At 38.8% G+C, this 23,395-nt stretch overlaps 3 protein-coding genes across 3 annotated transcripts in view; all 3 read right to left on the reverse strand.

The window, feature by feature from the left end:
• The window catches only part of LOC109972942 (mucin-2-like), a 13,419-nt gene extending 1,637 nt beyond the window's left edge, over positions 1-11,782 (reverse strand). The window contains exons 1-25 of the mRNA XM_020622207.1: positions 11,731-11,782; positions 11,528-11,646; positions 11,230-11,443; positions 10,998-11,123; positions 9,979-10,096; positions 9,756-9,894; positions 9,548-9,652; positions 9,363-9,432; positions 9,123-9,260; positions 8,857-9,021; positions 8,682-8,776; positions 8,463-8,589; positions 8,122-8,374; positions 6,808-6,857; positions 6,594-6,694; positions 6,343-6,494; positions 6,096-6,234; positions 5,915-6,019; positions 5,641-5,820; positions 5,321-5,560; positions 5,002-5,158; positions 4,685-4,813; positions 4,271-4,421; positions 2,248-2,291; positions 1,867-2,064 (exon numbers count right to left, since the gene is read on the reverse strand). Coding sequence (XP_020477863.1) covers positions 1,867-2,064; positions 2,248-2,291; positions 4,271-4,421; positions 4,685-4,813; positions 5,002-5,158; positions 5,321-5,560; positions 5,641-5,820; positions 5,915-6,019; positions 6,096-6,234; positions 6,343-6,494; positions 6,594-6,694; positions 6,808-6,857; positions 8,122-8,374; positions 8,463-8,589; positions 8,682-8,776; positions 8,857-9,021; positions 9,123-9,260; positions 9,363-9,432; positions 9,548-9,652; positions 9,756-9,894; positions 9,979-10,096; positions 10,998-11,123; positions 11,230-11,443; positions 11,528-11,646; positions 11,731-11,782 — 3,367 coding nt within the window. The remainder of the gene's footprint in view (positions 1-1,866; positions 2,065-2,247; positions 2,292-4,270; positions 4,422-4,684; positions 4,814-5,001; positions 5,159-5,320; positions 5,561-5,640; positions 5,821-5,914; positions 6,020-6,095; positions 6,235-6,342; positions 6,495-6,593; positions 6,695-6,807; positions 6,858-8,121; positions 8,375-8,462; positions 8,590-8,681; positions 8,777-8,856; positions 9,022-9,122; positions 9,261-9,362; positions 9,433-9,547; positions 9,653-9,755; positions 9,895-9,978; positions 10,097-10,997; positions 11,124-11,229; positions 11,444-11,527; positions 11,647-11,730) is intronic.
• A 6,834-nt stretch (positions 11,783-18,616) lies between these two features.
• LOC109974844 (intestinal mucin-like protein) lies at positions 18,617-23,151 on the reverse strand. Its single transcript, XM_020625267.1, has 18 exons — positions 22,909-23,151; positions 22,592-22,766; positions 22,237-22,484; positions 21,902-22,085; positions 21,595-21,805; positions 21,308-21,483; positions 21,137-21,206; positions 20,810-20,910; positions 20,693-20,724; positions 20,429-20,606; positions 20,232-20,336; positions 20,099-20,139; positions 19,834-19,956; positions 19,617-19,715; positions 19,362-19,490; positions 19,230-19,269; positions 19,025-19,148; positions 18,617-18,886 (listed from the first exon to the last, which is right to left on the reverse strand). Exons 2-18 carry the CDS (start codon positions 22,731-22,733, stop codon positions 18,676-18,678), a joined length of 2,214 nt encoding a protein of 737 aa, XP_020480923.1. The 5' UTR covers positions 22,734-22,766; positions 22,909-23,151; the 3' UTR covers positions 18,617-18,675.
• LOC109972949 (mucin-2-like) overlaps positions 22,982-23,395 on the reverse strand; it is an 11,359-nt gene continuing 10,945 nt past the window's right edge. The window contains exon 28 of the mRNA XM_020622220.1: positions 22,982-23,213. Within this exon, the coding sequence (XP_020477876.1) occupies positions 22,982-23,213 (232 nt within the window). The remainder of the gene's footprint in view (positions 23,214-23,395) is intronic.

Raw genomic sequence — 23,395 nt, forward strand, 5'->3', positions numbered from 1 at the left:
TGTGGAACTAGTTTCCTGTCTAGTGTTTGTGCCTGTTGTGGTCGTTGTTGTTGTTGTGGCTGGCGCTGTTGTGGCGGATGTTGTTGTGGCTGATGTTGTAGTGTTGCTGGGTGGTTGTGTGGTAACAGTCGGTCCTGTGACCGTTGACCCTAGTATAGTTGGAGTTGGAGGCGAACAAATATTAGTGTTTTTGCAACATAAGACTTGTATTTGATAGTTCTCACACTTAGGAACTGGTTGTTGATCTTTGTTATGACAGATCAGTCCATCTGTAGGGTTGCATGTCACATTTTGTCCTACTTTATCCAAAGGTAAGTCTTTATAATATTCTGCTCTACATTTTATTTGAAGAGGTTGTGTACAATCACTCAGATCTATATCCGGAATGTTATTAATGCTTTCATAATCTCCACCATCAGGGGTACTGGCAGGGTAATTTTTGTCCAACCAACCAGACCACTGACAAGAATGGCAATTACTGGATGTTGTGGTGGGTCCTTCTGTGACAGTTGTGGCTAGCGCTGTTGTGGCTGCTGTTGTAGTCTTGCTGGGTGATGGTTCGGAACTAGTTTCATGTCTAGTGGTTGTGCCTGTTGTGGTTGTTGTTGTTGTGGCTGATGTTGTAGGTTCACTGAGTGGTGGTTCAGAACTCGTTTCCTGTCTAGTGGTTGTGCCTGTTGTGGCTGGGGGGGTGTTGTGGGGGGTGTTGTTGGCGGGGGACCCACACTGCTTTGCTACTGCTCCAAGCCTGGAAACCATGAGGGAGGAACACAGGGGTCGTCTGCTCATTTACCATGGTGGCTGGCTTATCAAATTCCACTCCTGGTGTTTTAAAACTGAACGTGGGACCTGAGCTTCACAACAAAGCCACAAGAATACATTTTTCTCATTTCAGTCTGTGTATGCATGGCACTGTATTTTTTTAAAGCAAAGTTTTTGCTGCCGTTGTGGTCGGTTTGGGTTCTGGTACGGAGCTCATTTCGTGTCCAGCAGTTGTGCCTGTTGTGGTCGTTGTTGTTGTTGTGGCTGGCGCTGTTGTGGCTGGCGCTGTTGTGGCGGATGTTGTAGTGTTGCTGGGTGGTTGTGTGGTAACAGTCGGTCCTGTGACCGTTGACCCTAGTATAGTTGAAGTTGGAGGCGAACAAATATTAGTGTTTTTGCAACAGTAGACTCGTATTTGATAGTTATAACACTGAAATGGTTGTTGATCTTTGTTATGACAGATCAGTCCATCTGTAGGGTTACATGTCACATTTTGTCCTAATTGATCCAAAGGTATATCTAGATCAGATTTCTCTCTACATTCTATTTGAAGAGGTTGTATACAATCACTCAGATCTATATCCGTAATGTCATTAATGCTTTCATAATCTCCACCATCAGGGGTACTGGCAGGGGAATTTTTGTCCAACCAACCAGACCACTGACAAGAATGGCAATTACTGGATGTTGTGGTGGGTCCTTCTGTGACAGTTGTGGCTAGCGCTGTTGTGGCTGCTGTTGTAGTCTTGCTGGGTGATGGTTCGGAACTAGTTTCATGTCTAGTGGTTGTGCCTGTTGTGGCCGTTGTTGTTGTGGCTGGCGCTGTTGTAGGTGCACTGGTTGGTGGTACAGAACTAGTTTCATCTCGAGTGGTTGTGCCTGTTGTGGTCGGTGTTGTTGTGGCTGCTCTTGTAGTCGTGCTGGGTGGTCCGGAAAATGTGTGCATTTGTGTCACTTCCTCAGTTGTAATTTTTGGAGTTGCAGACATGTAAGTTGATATGTGGGGTTCTGTAATTTAAAAAAAAAGCAGACTAAGTCATCATTGCTAGGCTTAAAATCCATGGATAATAAATCTCCCAAACATATTTTAAAATTTTATCTTACCAGTTGTGCTAGAAAAAATGAAAGGTGTTGTTGTTATTATTGTTGTGGGTTTGGCAGGGGTTGTGCATTGACTCATCGTTCTGACAATTGTTCCATTTGGTCCACAAACAGCAGTGATACAGGTTCCATTTCCATCATGTGTTTCATAGACTATATTTCTATAGTTGTACATGTGTCCTTGATAAGAACATATACATGCTGCAAAAGAAAGACATTGACGGTCACAGAAACAAATCTTTATTGTTTCAGTAGATTTATACTATTGACTTTTAATCAAGTTTTTAATCTGGTTTGTCATCTGTATGTTATGGTAGCTTTGTCAGTGACAACTGAGACAACTCCGGTAAGAGTCATATACATAACAATGTTTATTCTATTCACCTTCAACATCATAGCTGCACACCATCTGTGTCGATGAACAAGTACTGAAAGGTAAATGAAAGAAGTTGAAAATATCTTAAGAATATCTATAAACATAATTTATGTACATTTATTGCATCTTGTTATTGGCATCTTTGTGATTATTGCAACAATATTATTAGTTTCTTATTTTTGCGATTATCATCAAAATGATAATATACAGTATGGAAGGTTTATTTCTATCTTTATTCAAGAGCATGATCTTTTATTGTGAGAGCACGATGTCTTGATTTTATGTTCAGATTTCGTAATGCTTTATCTCAACCCCCTGTCCTTGCACAGAAATAGTTCCTGCTCATGCATATATTTTGAGAGGGTCAGAATATTAGGAACACCTCTGAATATAATGTAGTCCAGTACAACACCACATTTAACTATGACCTCATTAATAAACATATAATTGAATTTATACATTTATGACAATTTCACCCAAAAGTGAAACATTTTGAGCTTCATAAACACTGTTAAGGCCAAAGTGTTGCACTGAACTGCATACAGTTCTACAGGTCTACAACTGTACCTAGCAAAGTGGCTAGTGAGTATATATTAGTTTGTTGTCTGCAGGGTTTTCCCTACCATAGAAGGGCTTATGTGCAGTACCTACACAATGTAAGTGTTTCTGCAGAGTATCTTAAGCTGAATGACCATAAATAGACCTTTAGGTCACATATCAGAATTGACGTAAGCCAAAAACAACAGGGAGAATTCTATGTTCTGACCAAAAATAAAAAAAAAAGAATGGGCTTTTGAATATAATTGTAGCCGACTTTCTTTCACAAATATTGTAAGGGTAATGGTCGAAAAGAGAGCGAGAGAAAAAAACAAAAAATTTCTAAAAATTAAAACCTCCCCAACCATCACCACACCCTGACCTAGAATGTACCTAATCCCTCTGAAAACCTAGGGTAAACCCTGGTCTCTATTTTTTTCCATTTGTAAATATAGGATGGTGTCCTTTGTTGTTTTTAGCTGCCTGGCAGCAGTGTTCACATAACTGAAAGTAAGATATTTTGAAGATGCATTGTCATAGTGAAAATCTTTCCAACTCCCATGTACCCGTAATGACACAAATTTGACCATTTCTTGCATGCTGTCACATGTCCACTGTGCAATAGGTACACATTTACTAATGTGTAGGAAACTGCTTATCCATATAAAAAAAAAGACCTACACAAAGTTGCATATAATAAAAGTACATGTAAAAAAAAACCTGAAGAATGGGAGTAGATGAACCTAATTAAAGGGAATTGAAACTCCTAATGCTGGTAGCAGGTTTATATTAACCACCTGTAAAGGACACTGTAAGAAGTAAAGTGAAGGCATCCAAAATGTCACCATGATCACATCTGGCATTCTATTGGTTGGAGAATTTTGACAGTGCTATTTCACAAAATTCCTAGAGTGAGAGCAGATGATTGTTGAGCCTACAGCAGCAGGCTGAATACAAGGATAATAATTTAAGCAGAAGCACATGGAATTTGTGCAAGCAGTAAAGTATGTAAGATGTTCAGTGTTGAGCAAGAGGACAGGGATCTGAGAGAACGCATCACAAAATCTGAACACATAATCACAAAATAATTTTGTCACATTGAAAAATTATGCCCTTGAATAAAGGCAGGAATAAGCTCCCATAAACAGCACCACTCCTGAAATTTCACATGGTTCTTTGATTTTCACAGTGCAGTATAACCACTCCCAACATGTTCTTTCTACAGCAGGCACTCAAAAGGTGCTATACCTGCTGAGCTGGCCCCAGATTCAAGGCTGTAGTGGAGACTGAGCATATTCTGAAATTGTGTCTGGGCTTTTTACATCTGTTAATGCACTATAATTGGGCTCCTGCTCTTTGTTTGTTCAACAATTATTTTTGTTTTTGACAAATTGCATGCCACTTTTTGGAACATTGCATAGCACTTAACTGTATCCTGCTAATAGACAGAGTAGAGTAGAGTAGAGTAGAGAAGAGATGTGGAAAGTGTCTTACCAAATTTGACAGTTTTCCAGTGGGGGCATGGCCTCCCCTTCCTTGTAATGCATGCCTCCATTACTATAACAGCCACATTCCTTCTGTGACACGCACATCATGCTAACTTCTTCCAAATAAGGCCTTTCAGCAGGGCAATTTGGATAGCAGCCTTAAAAAGTTCAATGTTATTGTAAATTGCAAAACTAGAACAGAATAGGTGCAAACAAAAAGTTTAGCCACTTTGTAAGCAACTCAAAGTGGTGACAGTAAAGGCGAAAATACCATCAGTAACACATAATACGAAAATACAGGTGTTTCTAAAGCACAATTCTGTGTACAGTAACTGTAGGACACAAAAAAGCATGCCTTCTCAATGACATGTCTTTGAATAATCATAGCCTTTAACCTTTAACTCTTTAATGTCATATGTACCTTCTAATGCTGGAATTTTATTGTAGCATATTCCTGAGGGATTCCTGCATGTCTTCATACATGGTTTCCCACAAGGTGCATAGTGCCATTCACACTCTCCATCAGGATTGTAATAATCACACATTAGAGCTAATGAAACGAAAAATAAAAAGAGAATATTAACAAGACAACTTAATCATCTATGAAATCTTCATAATAAGATAAGAGGTCGGCTTCAGTAGTAAACATTACAATTAAAATGACATGGCTCATGGTGACAGAGGATGAATATGACCGTAGACTGTTCAGTGTATTAACTCTCAAAAGAAAACACTCACGGCAAATTGAAGGAGTTCTCCATCTCACGCAGGCGCCGGCCTGGCTGCACGCTGCTGCATAGGCTGCTACATTTGAGCAGAAACATTCACAATCTCCTCCTGTATTGCAGGCACATGTGTCTTTCACACAGTTTTTGTAATAATCTTGGGGATCCACCTTTTTGAAAGAAACCAGAAATTTAAATGCAAGCACATGCTCAATTATATTCTGAAAGATAACTTATACATAATGTCATTGTGTAGACAGGTAGCCAATTACAATTACTCTGTCTAGGCTTATGCAAGTATACCATGTGAGAGTCTTTGGCAGTTTTCTTACCTTTGCATGGCAGCTAGCAAATACATCACTGGTGATAATCCCACAGTGTTTTAATGCCCATGCCTCCCTCTGTGAGTACAAAACACAGGGATTTGTTTGTACGTCTACATTAGGACAGGTAGGTGACAATTTCCAGCTGTTTCCAAAAGTTATGGGATCAACCACAACTTCATTGCTCCTTGTAGTGAGATCATTTATGCTGTTCCCATCAAAATTTCCACACAGACCACAGACTGTGCCCTGGAATGAAATGAGATGAGTTAATTTGTAAAATGGTAACCACTGTAAGATTTAACCTCACCCTATATTTGCTCACCCACCTGGAATTTAGGACTAAGTTTGATCATCACTGTTCTCGTCCTATCCCAGATGAGAACAAGACCATTATTTGCCTCAATGACAAAATATATACCCATAGTGTTGACATGAAAGGGTATGTCCACCCCTTGGCTTAGTTTGTTGACTCTGACAGTGTCCTCTGAAAGGACAATTTCATTGTTCTGAAAGAAACGAAACATGTTTGTTTGCAATCCTGCAAAGTTATTTGGAATATATATTAACAACATTTCAACTGACTATATTGAGGCTATGTACCCCTAAATAAAGCTTGACAGCAGTGGAGCAGATGCTTTCAGATGTTCCACATGGGATGTTCTCAGTCAGGATCCTGAAGGTGCCATTCACATCTCCACAGTAATCCTACAAGATATTGATATTTGTATTACAGACTGAATTTTGACAAATCACAAATACTAAAAAGAAGTATGTGTTATACCTGAGCGAAAATATAGCCACACTGCCCATTAAAGGAGAATCTCCTCTGATCAAAGGTGATGTAATTCCCTTCTCCATATATGAGGCATGTTCCATCACATTTGTCATTTGTGCAGTCCCAACTTCCGTTTTTACAAGCGCTATGATTTAAAAAGATAATATCAATATTTTCAGTGTATATATATCTCAAATAAACAAAGGCACAACAAAGGTGAACTGGCTCAGCACAATATCATAAGAAGCCTCACCATTTATTGCAGTCCACAGTGACACTCTGTCCACTATTATAGGTTTCTCCATTGTATGTGCAAGGACAGTCCTCCCTCTTAATACAGCCTCCATTACCATTGGACAACAGGCCATCAGGACATACGCAGCCTGACATACACTTTGTACTGACCTGTACAATGTAACAGTAATGTATATAACATGAGCCTGCTGCTTTCTTTACATGTGAGTAATATTGAACAACTGTCATGAACCAGTGTCACATTCTTACACAGTCTGTATCCACTGTTTGGCAGGTTTTTTGGCACTCTGATCCTTTGTCACCTGGCTTTGCACTGGAGCAGTTGAAGAAGACCATTGGATTGGTACATGCTGATGACAATAATAATGTGTTACAAAGGATACCACTTGGCATGCTTGGTGTTGTTCATGCAGTGCTTTGCTATAGAAGGAATACTATGACAATCTAAGTGCTTTGTACTTACATTCATTTATCGGGCTTCCTGTGCAGCTTAATTTTCCACTGTGGCAGACACTAAAATGTATAGAAAGACAGGCAAGGAGGATAGATGAGAGAAATGCATTTTCTTGTTTATTCTCGTTAGTTGTTGCTCAATTTCTTGCTAAGGCATGAGCAGCCTAGAATAGTAGTGAGCGAGGGGGGTTGGTGTGGTTGGTTGGGGTGGGGAGCTGGAGATTTAGCTACACTTTGACAGGCCATTCAGGGATTCCAAATTATAGAATACAGGGGTTTTTGGGGTGGTGGATCCCAGATCACAGACCCTGCCGATATCACTGAACCATCGAGCCAAAGAGTAAATGAGTAAACAAAGAGTAAATGGGTTTAAAACAAAAGGAAATAAAAAATTGTAAAATTTGCAATTATCGCTTAAAAAGCAATATTGAAAACATTGTTTTAGCAATTAGAACAAACATAGTGAGGTAACTGACTTTACCTGCTGATTAACAGGATTAATGGAGACATCTGCAGAGTGCCTGTTATTTATCTTGGCTCATGAGCTGCTTTCATGTGTTCGTTTGTGTAATGTCTAACATGGATTTGGATTCCCAAACACCGACTGCTGATGACCTCTGGTTGCATCCTGTAAGTAGGCTATAGATGGTGCATGCTGACAAGTGTCAACACCATTTGACCATATTCATATCTATATATCTATAGCCATATACTGAGGACTAGTTTATTTACCTTATTAAGAAATAATCTTCACGATACACAATTTGGGTACCTGATCTCGTGCTTCTCAGCCTAAACACTTGTCAGGAAATTTACGAATACACCTGTGACAGCGATAAAAGGTGGTCTGAGGAGGTGTTATCAATATCACTATTTTGAGTCAAAACGGGCAACAAAATTGCACTGCACTGCCTTGTAAGTGCATTCAGTCATGGCCAAACACACCAATGTGCAACAAAACGTAGGTATGTGCCCAAGGAAAACTGCATAATGACTGCAAATAAGGCACCGGCAGGAAAATTCTGCAGAGCCCTTTGTCAGATAGGCTATACTGTACACTACACTTTAAAATGTGATGAACTGGAGCCGCAGTTCACTTAGGGGCCTGTGACCCACTAGGGGTGCTCTGACTGAGAGGCTGAGCCTCAAGATTACCAGTTCACCTCCTGCTGTAGACATTTGTTACATGGTGATCCCCATCTCTCTCTCAACTCACATCCTGTTATATTACTACAAACAGCTGGCTAATAAAACACCCAAAAATGTTTTAAAAAACAAAAATACAGTTCTGCTTTAAATTAACTGGTAAAATTGAAATCCTCACCAGCTTTGTCCATAGACTCTGATGACCTGATCAGGGTGCACCACTGTGTCTCCCACATAACAGGAGCAGTGTGAGGCTGACACACACTCTCCTTCCTCATTTTGGTAAGTTCCTTCAGCACAGCCGCAGCCATCAAGTGGGGTAAAATTAATATTACATGCTAAATCTGGCTGACTGAGAGAGCGACAGGTGCGACCACAGCTTGTCATCTGGTAGTCATACACTAAATTAGAAGAGCAGGTAGTGTATTTCTCTGTTGAAAGGAAACAATTCATTTAATTAAATACAGATTAAACACAGATTTAACTTGTTTCACATTTCATAGTTTCACTTAAACTTACGGCATGTGATGTTCCTCCACCCAGTCAGAACTACACCTGCACTAGCACATGCATGGACATAGGCGGATAACGCAGCACACATTCTGTCCTCACTGTTTTCACCAGTGCAAGTGGCATAAACACAAGACTGCAAAGAAAAGCAGCAACAAGCTAAATGAACAGTGAACACATAAACACAGACATAAATTATACTCCATACAAAAAGAGGTCGCTACTTACGGTTTCATAGGTGTATGGGCTTACTGTAGAATGACACTCAGCAAAAGCTTCATTTGGGTCTGACAGCAAGGCGCACCAGTACTTGGCATATTTCTCTACAAAATTAAATAAATGCATTTAGTGTTAAAGTGTCACAAATTATATTAAAACATGAACCATAATGGCTGGTACCTACGCCTGTCTATGCTTGCAGTGCATGGGTCTCCAAATATGGCTATAGCAGAGGGGCAGTTTGGTTGGGCCACCCATGTGTTCACAAATGTCAGAGCTGTTCCTTCAGTCAGTCCACATTGGGTTGTGAAGTCATCAGCTCCAATATCATTAAAGTTTCCACAAAGGCCTGAATAAAGTTAAAGATTGACTTAATAGTTAATAAAGTGTTTACTGCAAAAGGTTGATATTGTGTACTCTGATCAAAAGTGCTCAGAGATGAAAACACACCGTTGAGATTTCCCTTATGGAAAACATCAGCTTTGATGTAGACCTGCATAACAGGTATGAGCTGAATCTCGAGAGTAACCCCACAGGAGGCCTGGATTGCAATGTAGAATGATGTAGGGTTGATAACTTTTACGTCATCTGCAGAGAAAAAGACATTTAACATTGAATATAGACACTGTATTACTTTAAGTAAACTGTCATGATTTCACAGGAGAATAAATTCTAAAAAGAACAAGTCACCTCTGGCAAAAGGCAGTGTAGTGGGCTGTTGGTTATAAGTGACCAGTCCCTTTTCTGTAACTGCAATTATCTGCAGGGAGAAAAAATGTCAAAAGATGTCATCAGAATGTCATCAGAAAAAAGACAAACAAACATGATCATGTTGCCATGTTTTGGGTGTAAAAAATAATATACTGCAATTTTACCGTTTGTTGAGACAGCTGCAGAATGACTCCAGTCAGGCAAGTCGATGTTTCTGTACTTTGACATTTAGCCATCTCTCCAATGACTGAGAAAGTCCCATTAATGGACTAAAGTCAAACAGATAAAATACACTTTGTTACAAACTGTTTTCTTGTTTAAAAGTAATTATAATAATTATTGGATTAATTAATTTAATAGTAAATGATTCACCTTTGAGAGAACATAAGAGCACTCTCCATGGAAATTATAACCTTTACCATCATAGGTGAAGATCTGGGAGCCACCCAGCATGGAGCAGGTACCTGGACAGTCCTTCTTTACACAGCTCCACTGACCACCAGCACAGGTGCTGTCAACCAAGTTTTGTTAGATCAACTGGACAAACCAAAATATGTATTTTGTGAATATAAAAATTATATTTTAAAAAAATTACCATTGTTGACATGTATCTGAGTATGTAGCCCCTGGGTTGTATGAGTTTCCATTGTGTAAGCAAGGACACTTGTCCACAGCAACACACCCAGTGTTTGTAATATCATCCAAGAGAGTCCCTTGGGAGAAACATAACACGACCAACATGAAATTGTTTTTGAATTGCATAATTGTGCTCTCAATAACTAATTTGACATGACTTAACAAAATCTAGGTAATATTTTGGACAGTTTCACATCTGTTTAAAAGTTGTCACAAATATTATCATTAAACAACACTGTTTAATGGGTAAAATTATGAGTATATCCATGTATCATTGTCCAAAATCCAAAGAAAACTGCATTAATACAAGCAAGTCATTTAGATTTCTTTGTCCTTTACATGGCAGTGTTTCACTATTTATTGTGAAATGGATTCATTTACACAGCTGTAAATGTGCACCTAAAGTTAGGTCCAATGTAGTATCACAGAATGTTATGTGAAAGATGTAAAGAACATGATAACTTCACCATATTAAATACAGCAAAATGTATATCATCCGTAAATCATAGTAGGAAGGTTGTGAAGGGCCACATGAGGGCACATTGGTTGTGTTAGTGCACTGGGTGGGTGATTTGCGACAATCTTCAAGGGAGAGGAGTAGTGTCTGGCAAAAATGGTCCTAGATTTTTTTTTGCTGGGCAGTTAAAATAACAAGTCATTAAAAGTCTCTTAAAAGTCTAAATCTAGCGAGAAGGTTGGTAACTACCTACAGCTCTGTATTGCACTGAATTCACATAGGTCAACCCTTTTAAGTGATCTGACTAAAATCATATTCTTATTCCTTTTCATCACATTACTGAAGCTAAAGACATTAAAGTGAAGTCTAATTGTAGCAAATGAACACCAAATGGTAGCCTGCTAACCTCAGAATCAAGTTTGAGAGCATGAATTACTCATCTCTGTGAATGGGGAAAAAAACACATCTGCAGTTCTTCCTACAAATGTCATCTGTACAGCTTTTAAAATCATGGAACTTACCAGATGGACAGTAGCATCCATTCACACAGGTACCTCCACATGTTGGGCCTTGCTGGGGGTTAGTACAAGTGGCAATACAGGGACTACCACATTCGTTATACTCCATGTTTAATGGGCATGTAAGTTCTATTCAACACAAAAAACTACATTTTAGAAACTGTGATTTTAATTAATAGCTACAACAAAAACATCAGAGTTTAAACATGCAGTATTTTCTTGTCCCCATTCTTACCACACAGGCCTTTGTACCTCCACTGGCCCGGATGACCGCCTGCATTAGCGCACTGACGGGAGTACTCTGAGACATCTGAACACAAGGTTGATGTATCATTGCTGATAGTGCAATAGTTCTGCCCACATACTCTGAAGAAGGCGTCACGGTCAATCAGGTTTTGACAGCCGTTCAATGCGGGAAGTTCCAGCAGCTCGTAACAAGCGTTTGTCGTCTATGGGTAAAAACATATGATCCATTTAAACTGTACTAAAATACTTAATGTAATATTATTTGAAGAAAATACATTTTCACATACCGAGCCAAAACAGCTGTCATCAAGTAGAGGAGGAGAGGTGATATCGTCACATTGTTCAGTAGGACCATTGACTTTCCATATAAATGCTAAGTCTTGTGGAGTTAGAGCAGCCCCTGTAACTAGAGTAAAAAGAGGTTTTGGAAAATGTAAAGACTGATTCTCTGCAATTCAGTTTGGTATAAGCTTTATAGTTTAATATTTACTTGAGTCGGTGGACTCATATTGAAGCTGAACTCCGTTGAAGTCACCACACATGCCACAGGTCTGATTCCTAAATTTTGCATCAAGCTCCACCTTAAAAGCAAACAAAATTTAATTTGAATGATGAAGAAATAATTTAACTACAGTTATTATTATGCAACTGTTGACTGGCGCCTTTTGTGCATAGCAAAATGATTCTTTTTTTGTTGTGTTCAACCATTTTTGAAGAGAAAGAAAAGTCGGAACTTCCACAGAACAACTTATCAAACAGCATCTAGTGACGAAGACCATGAGATTCAGTAAAAAGTGGACCTTGAGTGGAAATTACTTTGACAACTAGTGACTTCAAGAATGAACTTTTTACAAGTCAGTGGTTGCAAACTGTTCCCTTCAATGTGAAAAAAGTATTTTTTTAACACCATTCCAGGTACTACTACTTTTGGTAGTATTTGGTTATAGCGTCTCATCAACCCAGTTTGTCAGTTTCACTGATGTGTGATACTGAACAAGACATCTAACCCTCAGAATTGGCTTTAGGTTAATATGGATTAATTACTCTTAGGGCTGGGTATCACTCCAAAATCTTAGATACCAATACCATTACTTTGACCTCGATATCAGTTCCTAAACAATACATTTTTTGATACCAACTGTATGAAGTCAGTTTTAGTACAGATCATTAGTTTTACCACAACCTTAAGTTCTGTTAATGTTATCATAAATAAATAAAAAAAAATAGAAAAGCATTCTTAGATCCTCAACATTTTTCAGTACTCGATGGTAATGAAGTAATTTGGTCAATGGCATAAAAGCACTGAAGTTCAATACCCAGCACTAATTGCTCAAACTACATTATATTGAAAGGTGTTCCTAATATTCTGACCTTCTCATGTATGTAACTGGAGAGGACAAAAATATAGAGACACCTCTCTATATAATGTAGTCCACTAAACACCACCTTTAACAATGACCTCAATAATAAACATATAGTTGAATTTATACATTTCTAACAGTTTCACCAAAAACTGAAACATTTTGAGCTTCATAAACACAAATGTTAAGGTGGAAGTGCTGCACTGAATTGCATACAATTGTACAGTTCAGAACTCAATGGATCTGCCAATGCTATAAAAATATAAAACTAAAAATCAATATCAATTATCAATTATACTTTGCTAAAGCATAGTCAGGGCATAGCACAACACAGTGAACATTAATAAACATACCCAGAAAGAGTCTTGATTCAGCGTCGCTACCAAACCCAGCTTTGCCTCAATTTTGAGATGTGAGACAAATTGTGTGATGGAAATGCCAGTCTGGCTATAGGGTGCAGTGACCCTAGAGGGGACAAAAAATCAGCATAGTAATATGGTAATATATTAACACTTGTTGTAATCAGTATATTAGCTAGTAATGAAAGCTCACATTAGCAAAACAGACTCACAGCTTATCATTGACTTTTAAGGAAGTGTCAGATATTTCCACAAAGGTCCCCTCCAGTTTCAGAGTGATTTTCTTAAAGCTGACAACTCCATTTATATTCTGACGCTGGAGCTGAACATTGAAACTCTCATAGCTGCTCTTACAGTCGGACACAAGGAGAAGGTTACAACTGCTGACCACCTGGAAGTAATCTCCGTCAAAATTCTTGTATTTGTGCTTTCCCCATGTACTGCATAACTTGTCGGTAGAAGACATGTCTAGTTTGAGAAAAAAAGTGGATTTATTATGCTGTACTTCAAATTGTAAAACACATAAATTTTATTACACTTTCTTCTCAGGATGAAGTATTTTAACTTGCATAGACATTGCACAAATATTAATAACCTTGGTTAGCACAGTTTTTGATGCATGCAGTTCTCTGTGACCCACTGACTATACCTACCAAAGCTGGCTGTAGTCAGCCCAAGGCAGAGGGTGAGCCATGGTATCACCCATTCAAGCAACATCCTGGCCAATCTCATGATCCTTGAGTGGTTTACTGTCCTGAGAGCCAACTGGTACCAAACAACCAGTGTCAAATTATATAGCTCTCTGGGTGTTTGCAGTTTAGGAGGGGCAAAATATGCATCCTGATAGTCAGCCCTTGTGGTTTTTGTTTCCAATCACACCCTTGAAGAAGCTTCTTATAACAACATTCTGTCTTCATCTATCTTTTGTTATTATACATTCTATCAATCACTCTCCGTCTCCATAGCTCTGTTTTGGTTTTGGTATTTGGTAAACATTGGTAGACTGTATACCCTATAAGTAAGAATAATATTTTAAATCAGCTTTCATACAGTTTCAGCTGGTGACACATTGCACTGTACACTTTTATGGTATACATTGTATTCATATCCTGCTTGTTGAAAAAGATTAGTATTTACTGTATGCATATTTAAACAAAAATCATGTACTTTTTGCTGATCTGACTCACTATATACATTTGTCCTAAACTTCACCATTCAATTCCATTAGTATGTACCTCAGTAAGTGAACGCATCACTGTTTAAAACAGAGTGACATTCTGTGCTGATTCTGGTCTGTTTGTGTTTCGGAGGGTCACACTTTTAAATACAGTTCAATAACAAATTTGTCCTATACAAGCTCTACTTATGACGTTTATAACTGACCTATTTTGAACAGTCATAGGATTATGATTGTTTCTGTGGTCTTTGCAGTTTTATTAAGATTTTGACCAGGGAGTGCCACGCTATGTATTATGGCTGGGTGAGAACATTGCTTCTTACCACCAGTGAGGGTAGCTCTACTGCTACACATTGAGAGCCGATGTGCCAGAGTCAAATTCCTGGTGTGTCCGACACACCTGGCCAATAAAGCAGATTCTGATTCTTCTGCTAAGATACACAAATTTGGCCAGTAATGATGGCAATTTGGTATAAATAATTCAGTGTTAAAGAATTGTTTCTAAATGTATTCTATAAACTAAACAAAACAATCTGTTTGGTCTAATTCTGTACTGATCCTAGAACTGTGGTGCATCCTTGGAAGGCAAATTTGAGAGATGACAGTAAAAGGGTAATTTTGAGATGCTACATCTGGAACATCATCTTGAAATGTGTTAACGTTACAGCCAGACCACAGGATTTTTGATGGATATGGCCCGGAAATGTATATTAAACATAAGCCCATTTATAAGCTAAATTCACAATTGTATTTAGATATAAAACTTAAACAATAGACTTTTCTGGCAAGCATAAACCATACCATCTTATATCTCCAGGTAACTGTTGCGTATTTGGTACAGCAAGTACTACAGGTAACATCATGTACTGGTGGTAGCATAACTAAGAACAAAATCTTCCCACAAAGCAAATCAAACTAGACACTGCTGGTTTCTGTGTTGTGACAGTGTGTGAAGTGTTGTTTTGGCTTAGCAAATAAAAGGCTAGCTGTGACTCAACTGTTAACACAGTACAGTTTTGTTTGAACCAAATAATACCAGGCTAACTGGAAGTGTTGTCCTTGTGTGTGTGTACATGTCTTTATTACATAATATGGACCAACTGTAAACACGAGATATTTTTTAAAGGCAGACCACCCAGTTGTATTTTAGTGCAGGAGAAGCACCCCTGTTTTTTCACATAGTGTGGACCAGTTTTAGCTTGATGCCATTGTTGTGAGGACATTTTGGCATTGTTAGGGCTTTTTAGGGGGTCGGCACAACTTTTAAAAGCTTTTTGAAGTTTAAGACTTTGTTAGAATTAGGTTTAGCTCAGGGGCAGGGATTTAGTTGTGATGGTTCAGAGTAGGGTAAGAGGCTAGCTAGGGAATGCCTTGTGTCAATGAGTGTCCTCACAACTACAGTAAGCCACAACTGTGTATGTGTGTGAAGAGGGTCTTTATGAAAACTTCAAACATGACAAAACTGTTTTTGGAAGAATGGTCTTCATCCTTCCAGTAGAATTCAGACACTTGCAGAATCAACGGCAAGGCTCAGCATCTTACTAAGACGCTTCATGTCGGCTTTCCCTTTCATGTATCTCTCACCTGTTCATTAAAGCCTATTCAGTGATCACACACACTGCTTTGTGTAAACGGCCTCTGTGACACTCCTCACAGTTTGCTTATGAAATGATGTCAAGAAATGATGGCAAATGAAACAATGTCAAGAAATGATCATGACAAGTTAAATAGCATTATGTCAATATAGATAACTGTCTTGGGGTAGTGTGGTAAATCAGCTGCCCTGCTTGAATCAACACATTGCACAGTGTCATGGAGATATGTAACACTTGTCCACTTTTGAGACAAAGCTATGTTTGTCCTTGGAGGAGCTCCCACCTCACTAGCTTATTTGAGAACACGTAAAATAACTTTAGATTCCGTGTTTGCTTCCAAGAATTCCAGATGAAATAAAGAGTAAACAGACTTCAGCAAACAGCATTTCAAACCTTTATGAAAGTAAAGAAACTAAACAGGAGGAGAGGCCAGCTATATTAAGTGTTCTTTTTAAACATCATTATTGTTGGTCTCATTTCTTTCTGCTGGGTTGGTACCAAACATTCATAGCTAGTGTTTGTTAAGGTGTAACAATTTGACATTATTTAATTGAGATATATTAATAATGTAAAATTGACATTCATGCATGTTTTATTGTTTTTCTTTTCTTTTCTCTCTCCTCTATCCGCTCACCCCAACCGGTCGAGGCAGAAGGCTGGTGTCTGTCCGAGGTTTCTTCCATTAAAGGGAGTTTTTCCTCCCCACTGTCACCAGGTGCTTGCTCAAGGAGTGTTTGTTGGGTTTTTCCACAATAATAATAATAATAATAATAATAATAATAATAATAATAGTAAGGTCTAGACCTTGTAAAGTGTCCTGAGATAACATTTGTTGTGATTTGGCGCTGTACAAATAAAATTGAATTGAACTGAATTGAAATCAATTCCAGACAGGAGTGGCAATTTAAAGAAGCTAGAGTTAAGCCCCAATCATCCATCCAGCCATTCATTATCGATACCACTTGTCTTAATGAGAGTCACGGCCTTTAAGCAAGTAACAAGAAACAGTTTCAGTAGGACAGTTGGAGGTTTTGAGTTGAGTAATAATGTCCTTCAAGGAAGGAAGAGACACTGGTTCCTACTGAGAAAACAAAGCAGGGTTGGGATGGAAAGGGAGCGTGTTCGCAGACAAGGAAGTACCTGGTTTTAGAACCTTATCTACAAAAAATTTGATGTTTTCATTAAGTGCCCATCGTAATGTCTAAAGAAGCTTGAGGAAGATTTATAAGATTATCAGTAATACTAAACAGAGCACAAGGCTCACAATGGTTTTAATTGGCAGTTTGAGAAAGAAATTTGACTTTTTCAGCTCTAACAGTCCACTGATAGTCATGCCAACTATTTCACAGAATTTCAAAAGAGACGTTGAGCTTATCCTTTTTCCACTTCCTTTTGGCTTTCCTACATGCCCTTCTAGTGGCACAAGTAGTGTCATTAAACCACGGTTTTAGGACAGAAAGACCTAAAGGGAGCAATGGAGTCTAAAATGCAACCTGAGGGTCCGAGGCTCAGAGAGAAGGCCAACCACAAGGACCAGCAGGGACCAGCAGGATCCAATGTGCACTGAGAGATCTGTCTAGGGAAACCAGGCTGGCACACATCCATGGAAAGAGCAGATTTGAACCACCTGGAGAAATAAAAAAAACTGGATTTGGGACATTTTAGCTGATAATGTTAGCATAAGTCTTCAGCATATGTTCCTAAAACACAACAAAAACTGGCACCTTTTATTAGACCAAAAGGCTTCAAGCCGCATTTGTCATCCAGACAAACTCACCTAATGTTGATTTTGGCATCCTCACAGCTGTAGACACTTTGAAGTGCTGTGGTGAAGCAATTATCTTCTGAAGTAATCTGTTGCTAAGACGGCATTATCCTTTATAGTGCATGTTGTTTGAGAAAAACAAAATAAAGACTGAAGGCTATACTTCAGCCTGGAGATACTTCTATTAGTTGCAAGGACTTCTGACTCAAATATTGTGCTCCAAATTGTTCATGGGCTCTACCTATGGACTTTATGTATGATAATTATTAATGTCAAATGCAGATTAGAGTTGCAATGAATAGTCAATTAAATGCTCAGAAAATTATTTGGCAAGTTTCGATAACTGAATAAGTTTGTCATTTTTTAAGTAAAAAAAAGGAAAAGAAAATATCACAAACATTGTCTGGTATTTGAAAACATAACACGCAACATTTGAAAGTAGGTCCAAATCTTACAGCAAAGTAATTTGCTGTCAAAGGTCAATTGACTTAAGTGTCTCTGACTGAATTATGTGTTGTTTGTCTACATCTACACTAACAATCTATGTAGTATGGTGCAGCAAACACATCAGAGAGAGCTAGCTGAAATTACTGGTGTAAGAGGATAGTGCATCCCTCTCCATTTTTCTCATGGGAGCATATTTTTATAGCACATCTCCCCTGGTCTCACTTTCTACCTTTACTCACTCCTATCTACTACATCCTTCTTACAAGTGTGTAAGTAACAACAAGCAAGAAAACAAGTGCAGCTCCGAATGTTTATATATATGATTAGACCAGTTTTGTATTTCAGGCTCTGAAGAAAATGCCAGCTTAAATTTAGAAATAATGTCTGCACTGAAAAACTGTCATTTGTGCTCCTACCTTTAGTAATTACTTTTTCTTGTCTATTGTTTGAGTCAGTGTAGTTCTTGTGCAGTTCTAGAGCATGCTTTCCTTTAGTTTGAGCACATTAGTTGTACTGTAGCTTATCTTGTTTAAATATCAGATTGGCACAAACAAGACAACTCAACTGCAAGAGAGGAGACATGGACAGAGTTGCATATTTTTATTTAATTAATTGATAAATACTCTCTCTACAATGACAGTTACTTTGTAAGAGAAGTAATGATTGCTAGGACAATATGAGAAGAACATTTGCATCACACAGCCATTAACGTGAGGACAGATTTTTTTTCATTACACCAGTGAGAAGCTTCGCCTCTTGCGAGTAGGCTGTCGATGGGCTATGGTGCAGTCTGTGTTACCACAGCCACAGTCCTCCACATGGATGTATGCGTAGGGCACCACGTCCCCATTCAAGCAGTGTAAGTCAACTGTGCGATTGCTGGAACGTGTCTCCTTACAGCAGGAGCAAGAATGCTGCATAGCAGCTGCTGTTTCAGAGTACCTAAAGACAGTAGAAGCAAGATGAATTAATAAACTAAACATCTACATAAACATGAAGCTAAGCATTTTTAAATGTCCAAATTTGAACAGGTCTGCATCTTTCCACAGGAATGAGAAATATGAATAATATCATATTTACTTGGTGAAAGTGTTGCAGGATCCTTCACAATATGGCATAGCTACTTCCTGGTAGGACTGACAGCCATTGTGCAAAATGAAGGTTTTCATGGACATTAACTTGCAGCCCTTCTCCTTCTCCACACCTTATCCGAAAAGACACACAGTTAGCTTCTTTTAATTTAAGCGCCTTCTACCCAAAAAAATGAACAAAATGTCATACTCACAAGTTTTACAGCAGCCATTTGCTGCAGTCTGAATTGTATCCTAAGGAGGAAATAGCATCAGCAAGATGTGTTTTAATTTATGTTCTTACAGACACATTTAGTCCAGACTCATTTTCTGAAAGTGATACTTACAGGTTGACAGTTGTCCTGGTGGAATGGTGGGCAAACAATGCGTGAAGTGACCAATGTTAAATCCTCACCGGTCTTAACACAAGTGTGATACTCACACTTATTCCCAGGTGGTGACCAGGTTTCTCCTTGCTGGAGAACAGTGAGATGGATGTACACACACATTCACACAAGCAGAAACACACAGAGATATGAAAACACTGAGGTACCTGAAACATACATTTTGGAGTCACATCCAACAGAGATAATCCCACCTACCTTCATGAGTTTCGTGGTACCATTAACACTGAGGACACACTCTGTCTGTACACACTTTCCACAGCATTCGCCTGAATGACCTTCCACATATTCAAATCCCTGAGAGAAAGAATGGAGTTAATTTGGCAAGTTTGCCCTCATAGTATATACACTGAGGAAGAAAACTTACAATGTATGTGTTTGTTTACATCAGTATAATATGTGTTATTTCTCTTACCATCTCACACTTTTCTTGGCATTGCTGAAACTCACAAGTTATTTTCAATAAACCAGAATTAGGGTCCACCACATTGGTACAGATACAGTCTTGGCATGCAGTCGCAGGAACTGTGGAACCAGGCTAGTAAATAAAGAGGGAATAAGTTCATACAGTACTCCAGTTTTAGCTAGACAGAATTTAGGTGCAACAGAAATCATTAAAAGACAAAGTGATTTATTAACAAATAATAAGAGAAATCTTCACATTTTCAACTCTTATTTACCTCATATTCAACACTTTTGTGGACACAAACTCTCTTAGGGTCTAGAAAGGAGTAAGACAAAGGAAATTATGTACACATGTCCCCGCAGTCATCAGGCTTTATATAAATTTATATTATGAATTAATCAACTCACCACATGTATGTTCTGGGCAGCATTTTCCCTCAGGGACACTGACAACAGGCATATATCCAACCGGACAGTTCATATTGTTGACTGGGCAAGTGTTGCTTTGACATTCTGTGGAGATGATAAAACAGTGAGAGTAAACAGTTAAGAGGCATCCTCTAGAAAAATTATCAATGTATGTTAAGTGATGCTACATGTCTTACGGCAAACATAGACAGAACAGCAGCGGTCTGATGGATTCGTTTGGTTGACAGTGACAAACCCTGGGTCTGTGCAGTCTACTATAGGTGGTGCTGGGCACACCTTAGGCTTGCATGTGACAGTCTTGGTGGACTCCTCACAGATGCAGCTTTGGCATTTGTATTCAAACCTCTCATTAAACTGAAAGTATAAAGCGCAATAGTGACTAAAATGACTCTTGCAAGTGAACAATAACAGCAGAATTTTTGCATGAATATAAGACTTACCTCACGAGGAATGCCCTCAGGATCAAGACATCCTGTTGGAGAATGTGCAATGAGTCATGGCTGATACAATGTATTCAGCTCAATAAGACTTGAAGATATACAGCACCTCACACTTACCACACTTTTTAACACATATGTCAGACTCTGTGTTGAAGAGTTTCATTCCATCAGGACAAAAGCAGCCCTCAGTATTGACATTCATGGTTGGTTCATTTGGACTGTATATCATCAATAAGAAAGAGATACAGTGGTTTACAATATTTTTTCAGATGTCTAAAACAGAGTTATATTGCAGTTAACACTGTATTCTACTGTACTTACTGCTACTATGTTGTTAACAAAAAATTCTGATTGTCATGTCCCATTATGATGCTAGATTCAAGAAAGGCTTATATGCACATATGAACAGTAAAAGGAATACTCCCCTTTTTCATTGAAACTTACTTGTCTTGACAGGTTGGTGGTTGTGCAGGACCACATGGCTTATAGACTTTGTTTGATGGGCAGTTACTTGCTGTTAGTGAAGAAAAGAACTCAATTGGTTCTTTTTAAAATACATACTACCTACACACTAAATAATGAAATGTATGGTAGCAATAAAAATGGGTTGCTTACCGCACAATGTGGTGTGGTTCCTCCAGTGAAGGCAAACCCCAGCCTGAGCACAGGCAGCAGCATATGTCTGCAAGCTTGTGCACTCCACTGTTGGGTTGGAAACATGGCAGCTATCAAAAACACATCCTCGGTAGAAATTGTCAGGGGCAACAAAAGGATGGCACTCTTCAAAGACACTGTGAAAGTAAAACAAACATAAACAAAGAAAAAAGGTGTTGTTTTTAACTGCAATATGTCAAAGTTATATGATTGAATCTGAACAACTACAGCGGATTAGAGAATGTCACCTGCTTTTAAGCAGGTCACATATAGAGTCTGGCTTGCATGGAGTTAAGGTTGGGCGAGGTTCAGGTATTTCGGTGGGTGGTTCAGATGGTATCTTGCAGTCGGGTTGGTGAATGTGTTTTGCGGGCCAATAGTCAGCCATAACTGCACAACTTTCCACCAGCTGGCCTTCAGGCAACATGCAGTCATCAGCTTGGTTATTATTGCATGTTCCTGATAGTAGAGACAAAAACAGTTGCAGTAATATTATAGTCTAACTTCAAAATAATAATTTGCCAATATGACCACTGGAGAGGATGATGCTCTTACCACAGTGGCCTTGTGTGTTACTGCCAAAGTTTTCAAATGGAAGGGTAACGCTAAAGCCAGTTATTCCAAATCTAATGACCACTCTGAGACGAAGGATCTCTAAAACCAAGTTAATGCCAGAATTCAAGATCTTAACACCTTGGTCTGAATAAGGCAGTTGTTCTGGTTTTCCATCTTTTAGTGCCTATGGGAGGAAAAACCCACAATGACAAGAAAAAGTATGATATATTATGCTGAAAAGATCCATCATTGCTATTCCATGTACACTGACAATATTAATCTACTTAAATCAGAATGTAAAGTAAAACTTTCATTTTGACCATATATTCTTTTACCTCCAATTTAGGTGCTCCAATAACATTATGATTTATGAGTGTGAGAACATGCGAACCATATGATACAATTATTGACCGTGGACAAGACACACGTTCAACAGGATCACAGAAGACATTGTCGATATAAATCTTCAAACTGTATTTTGGGAAAATCTCTTCCATCAAAACATAAGTACAGTTTCCTTGATAAGTGTAGTACAATCCATCAAATGTGATGTAATGAGGATCTCCCCAGCCTTCACATACACCTGAAAAGAAACAAAGTATAAATTATAAAAGTTATTTTAAAATAGTGACATATGAGTCAAAACAAACAAACTAACTAATAAACTCATGTATCATTTTGACCACTTACAGTCACAAACATAATGTTGGCAGCAATGGTACTCATCAAACACAAGAACTGGTTGATTTCCATTGGCACAAGTGATGTTCTCAATAGGTGGACATTCATATGGAATTATTTCAATTGTGTTGTTTTCAATGCACCTGGCCATGGTGCAGTTGCACAATAAGAAGGTCTCATTTTGCTAGTGTAATGAGAAAAAAAATTGATAAAATTAGGAAAGAATTTTTTTCTCTAAAGTGGTAATGTGCAGTGTTACTAAATATACTCTCAGTAGAACATAAAATATGATATTATTTAAATAAATTAGATTAAAAAATTCTTACAGATACACCCCATTCAGGGCAGGTGGGCACAGATGGTATGGTTGTCGGTGTAGGCGTGGTTGTGGTTGGCCCCTCAGTTGTAGTGGTAGTCGCGGTCGGTGGGGTTGTAGACTGTGTAGTTGTGGTTGGCTCTTTGGTTGTAGTAGGTGTGGTCGTTGGGGTCGTAGGCTGTGTGGTTGTGGTTGGCCCCTCGGTTGTAGTAGTAGGCGTGGTCGTTGGGGTTGTAGACTGTGTGGTTGTGGTTGTGGTTGGCCCCTCGGTTGTAGTAGGGTTGTAGTAGTAGTTGTGGTCGGTGTGGTTGTAGGCTGTGTGGTTGTGGTTGGCCCCTCGGTTGTAGTAGTAGGCGTGGTTGTTGTGGTCGTAGACTGTGTGGTTGTGGTTGGCCCCTCGGTTGTAGTAGTAGGCGTGGTCGTTGGGGTTGTAGTTGATGGGGGCGTGGTTGGCCCCTCGGTTGTAGTAGTAGGCGGGGGGGGTGTGGTGGGCGGCT

The sequence above is a fragment of the Monopterus albus genome, unplaced genomic scaffold, assembly GCF_001952655.1.
Source record: "Monopterus albus unplaced genomic scaffold, M_albus_1.0 scaffold7.1, whole genome shotgun sequence".
NCBI lineage: Eukaryota > Metazoa > Chordata > Actinopteri > Synbranchiformes > Synbranchidae > Monopterus > Monopterus albus.

Bases quoted from the DNA above. Each gene is read 5' to 3' on its own strand.
- LOC109974844 (XM_020625267.1), bottom strand. From the start codon at position 22,733: ATGGCCAGGTGCATTGAAAACAACACAATTGAAATAATTCCATATGAA. The intron at 20,140-20,231 runs GTGAGTTGATTA...ACTCCTTTCTAG, and splicing joins CTGCCCAGAACATACATGTG to ACCCTAAGAGAGTTTGTGTC. The intron at 19,149-19,229 runs GTGAGTATGACA...TTTTCGGATAAG, and splicing joins AAATGGCTGCTGTAAAACTT to GTGTGGAGAAGGAGAAGGGC.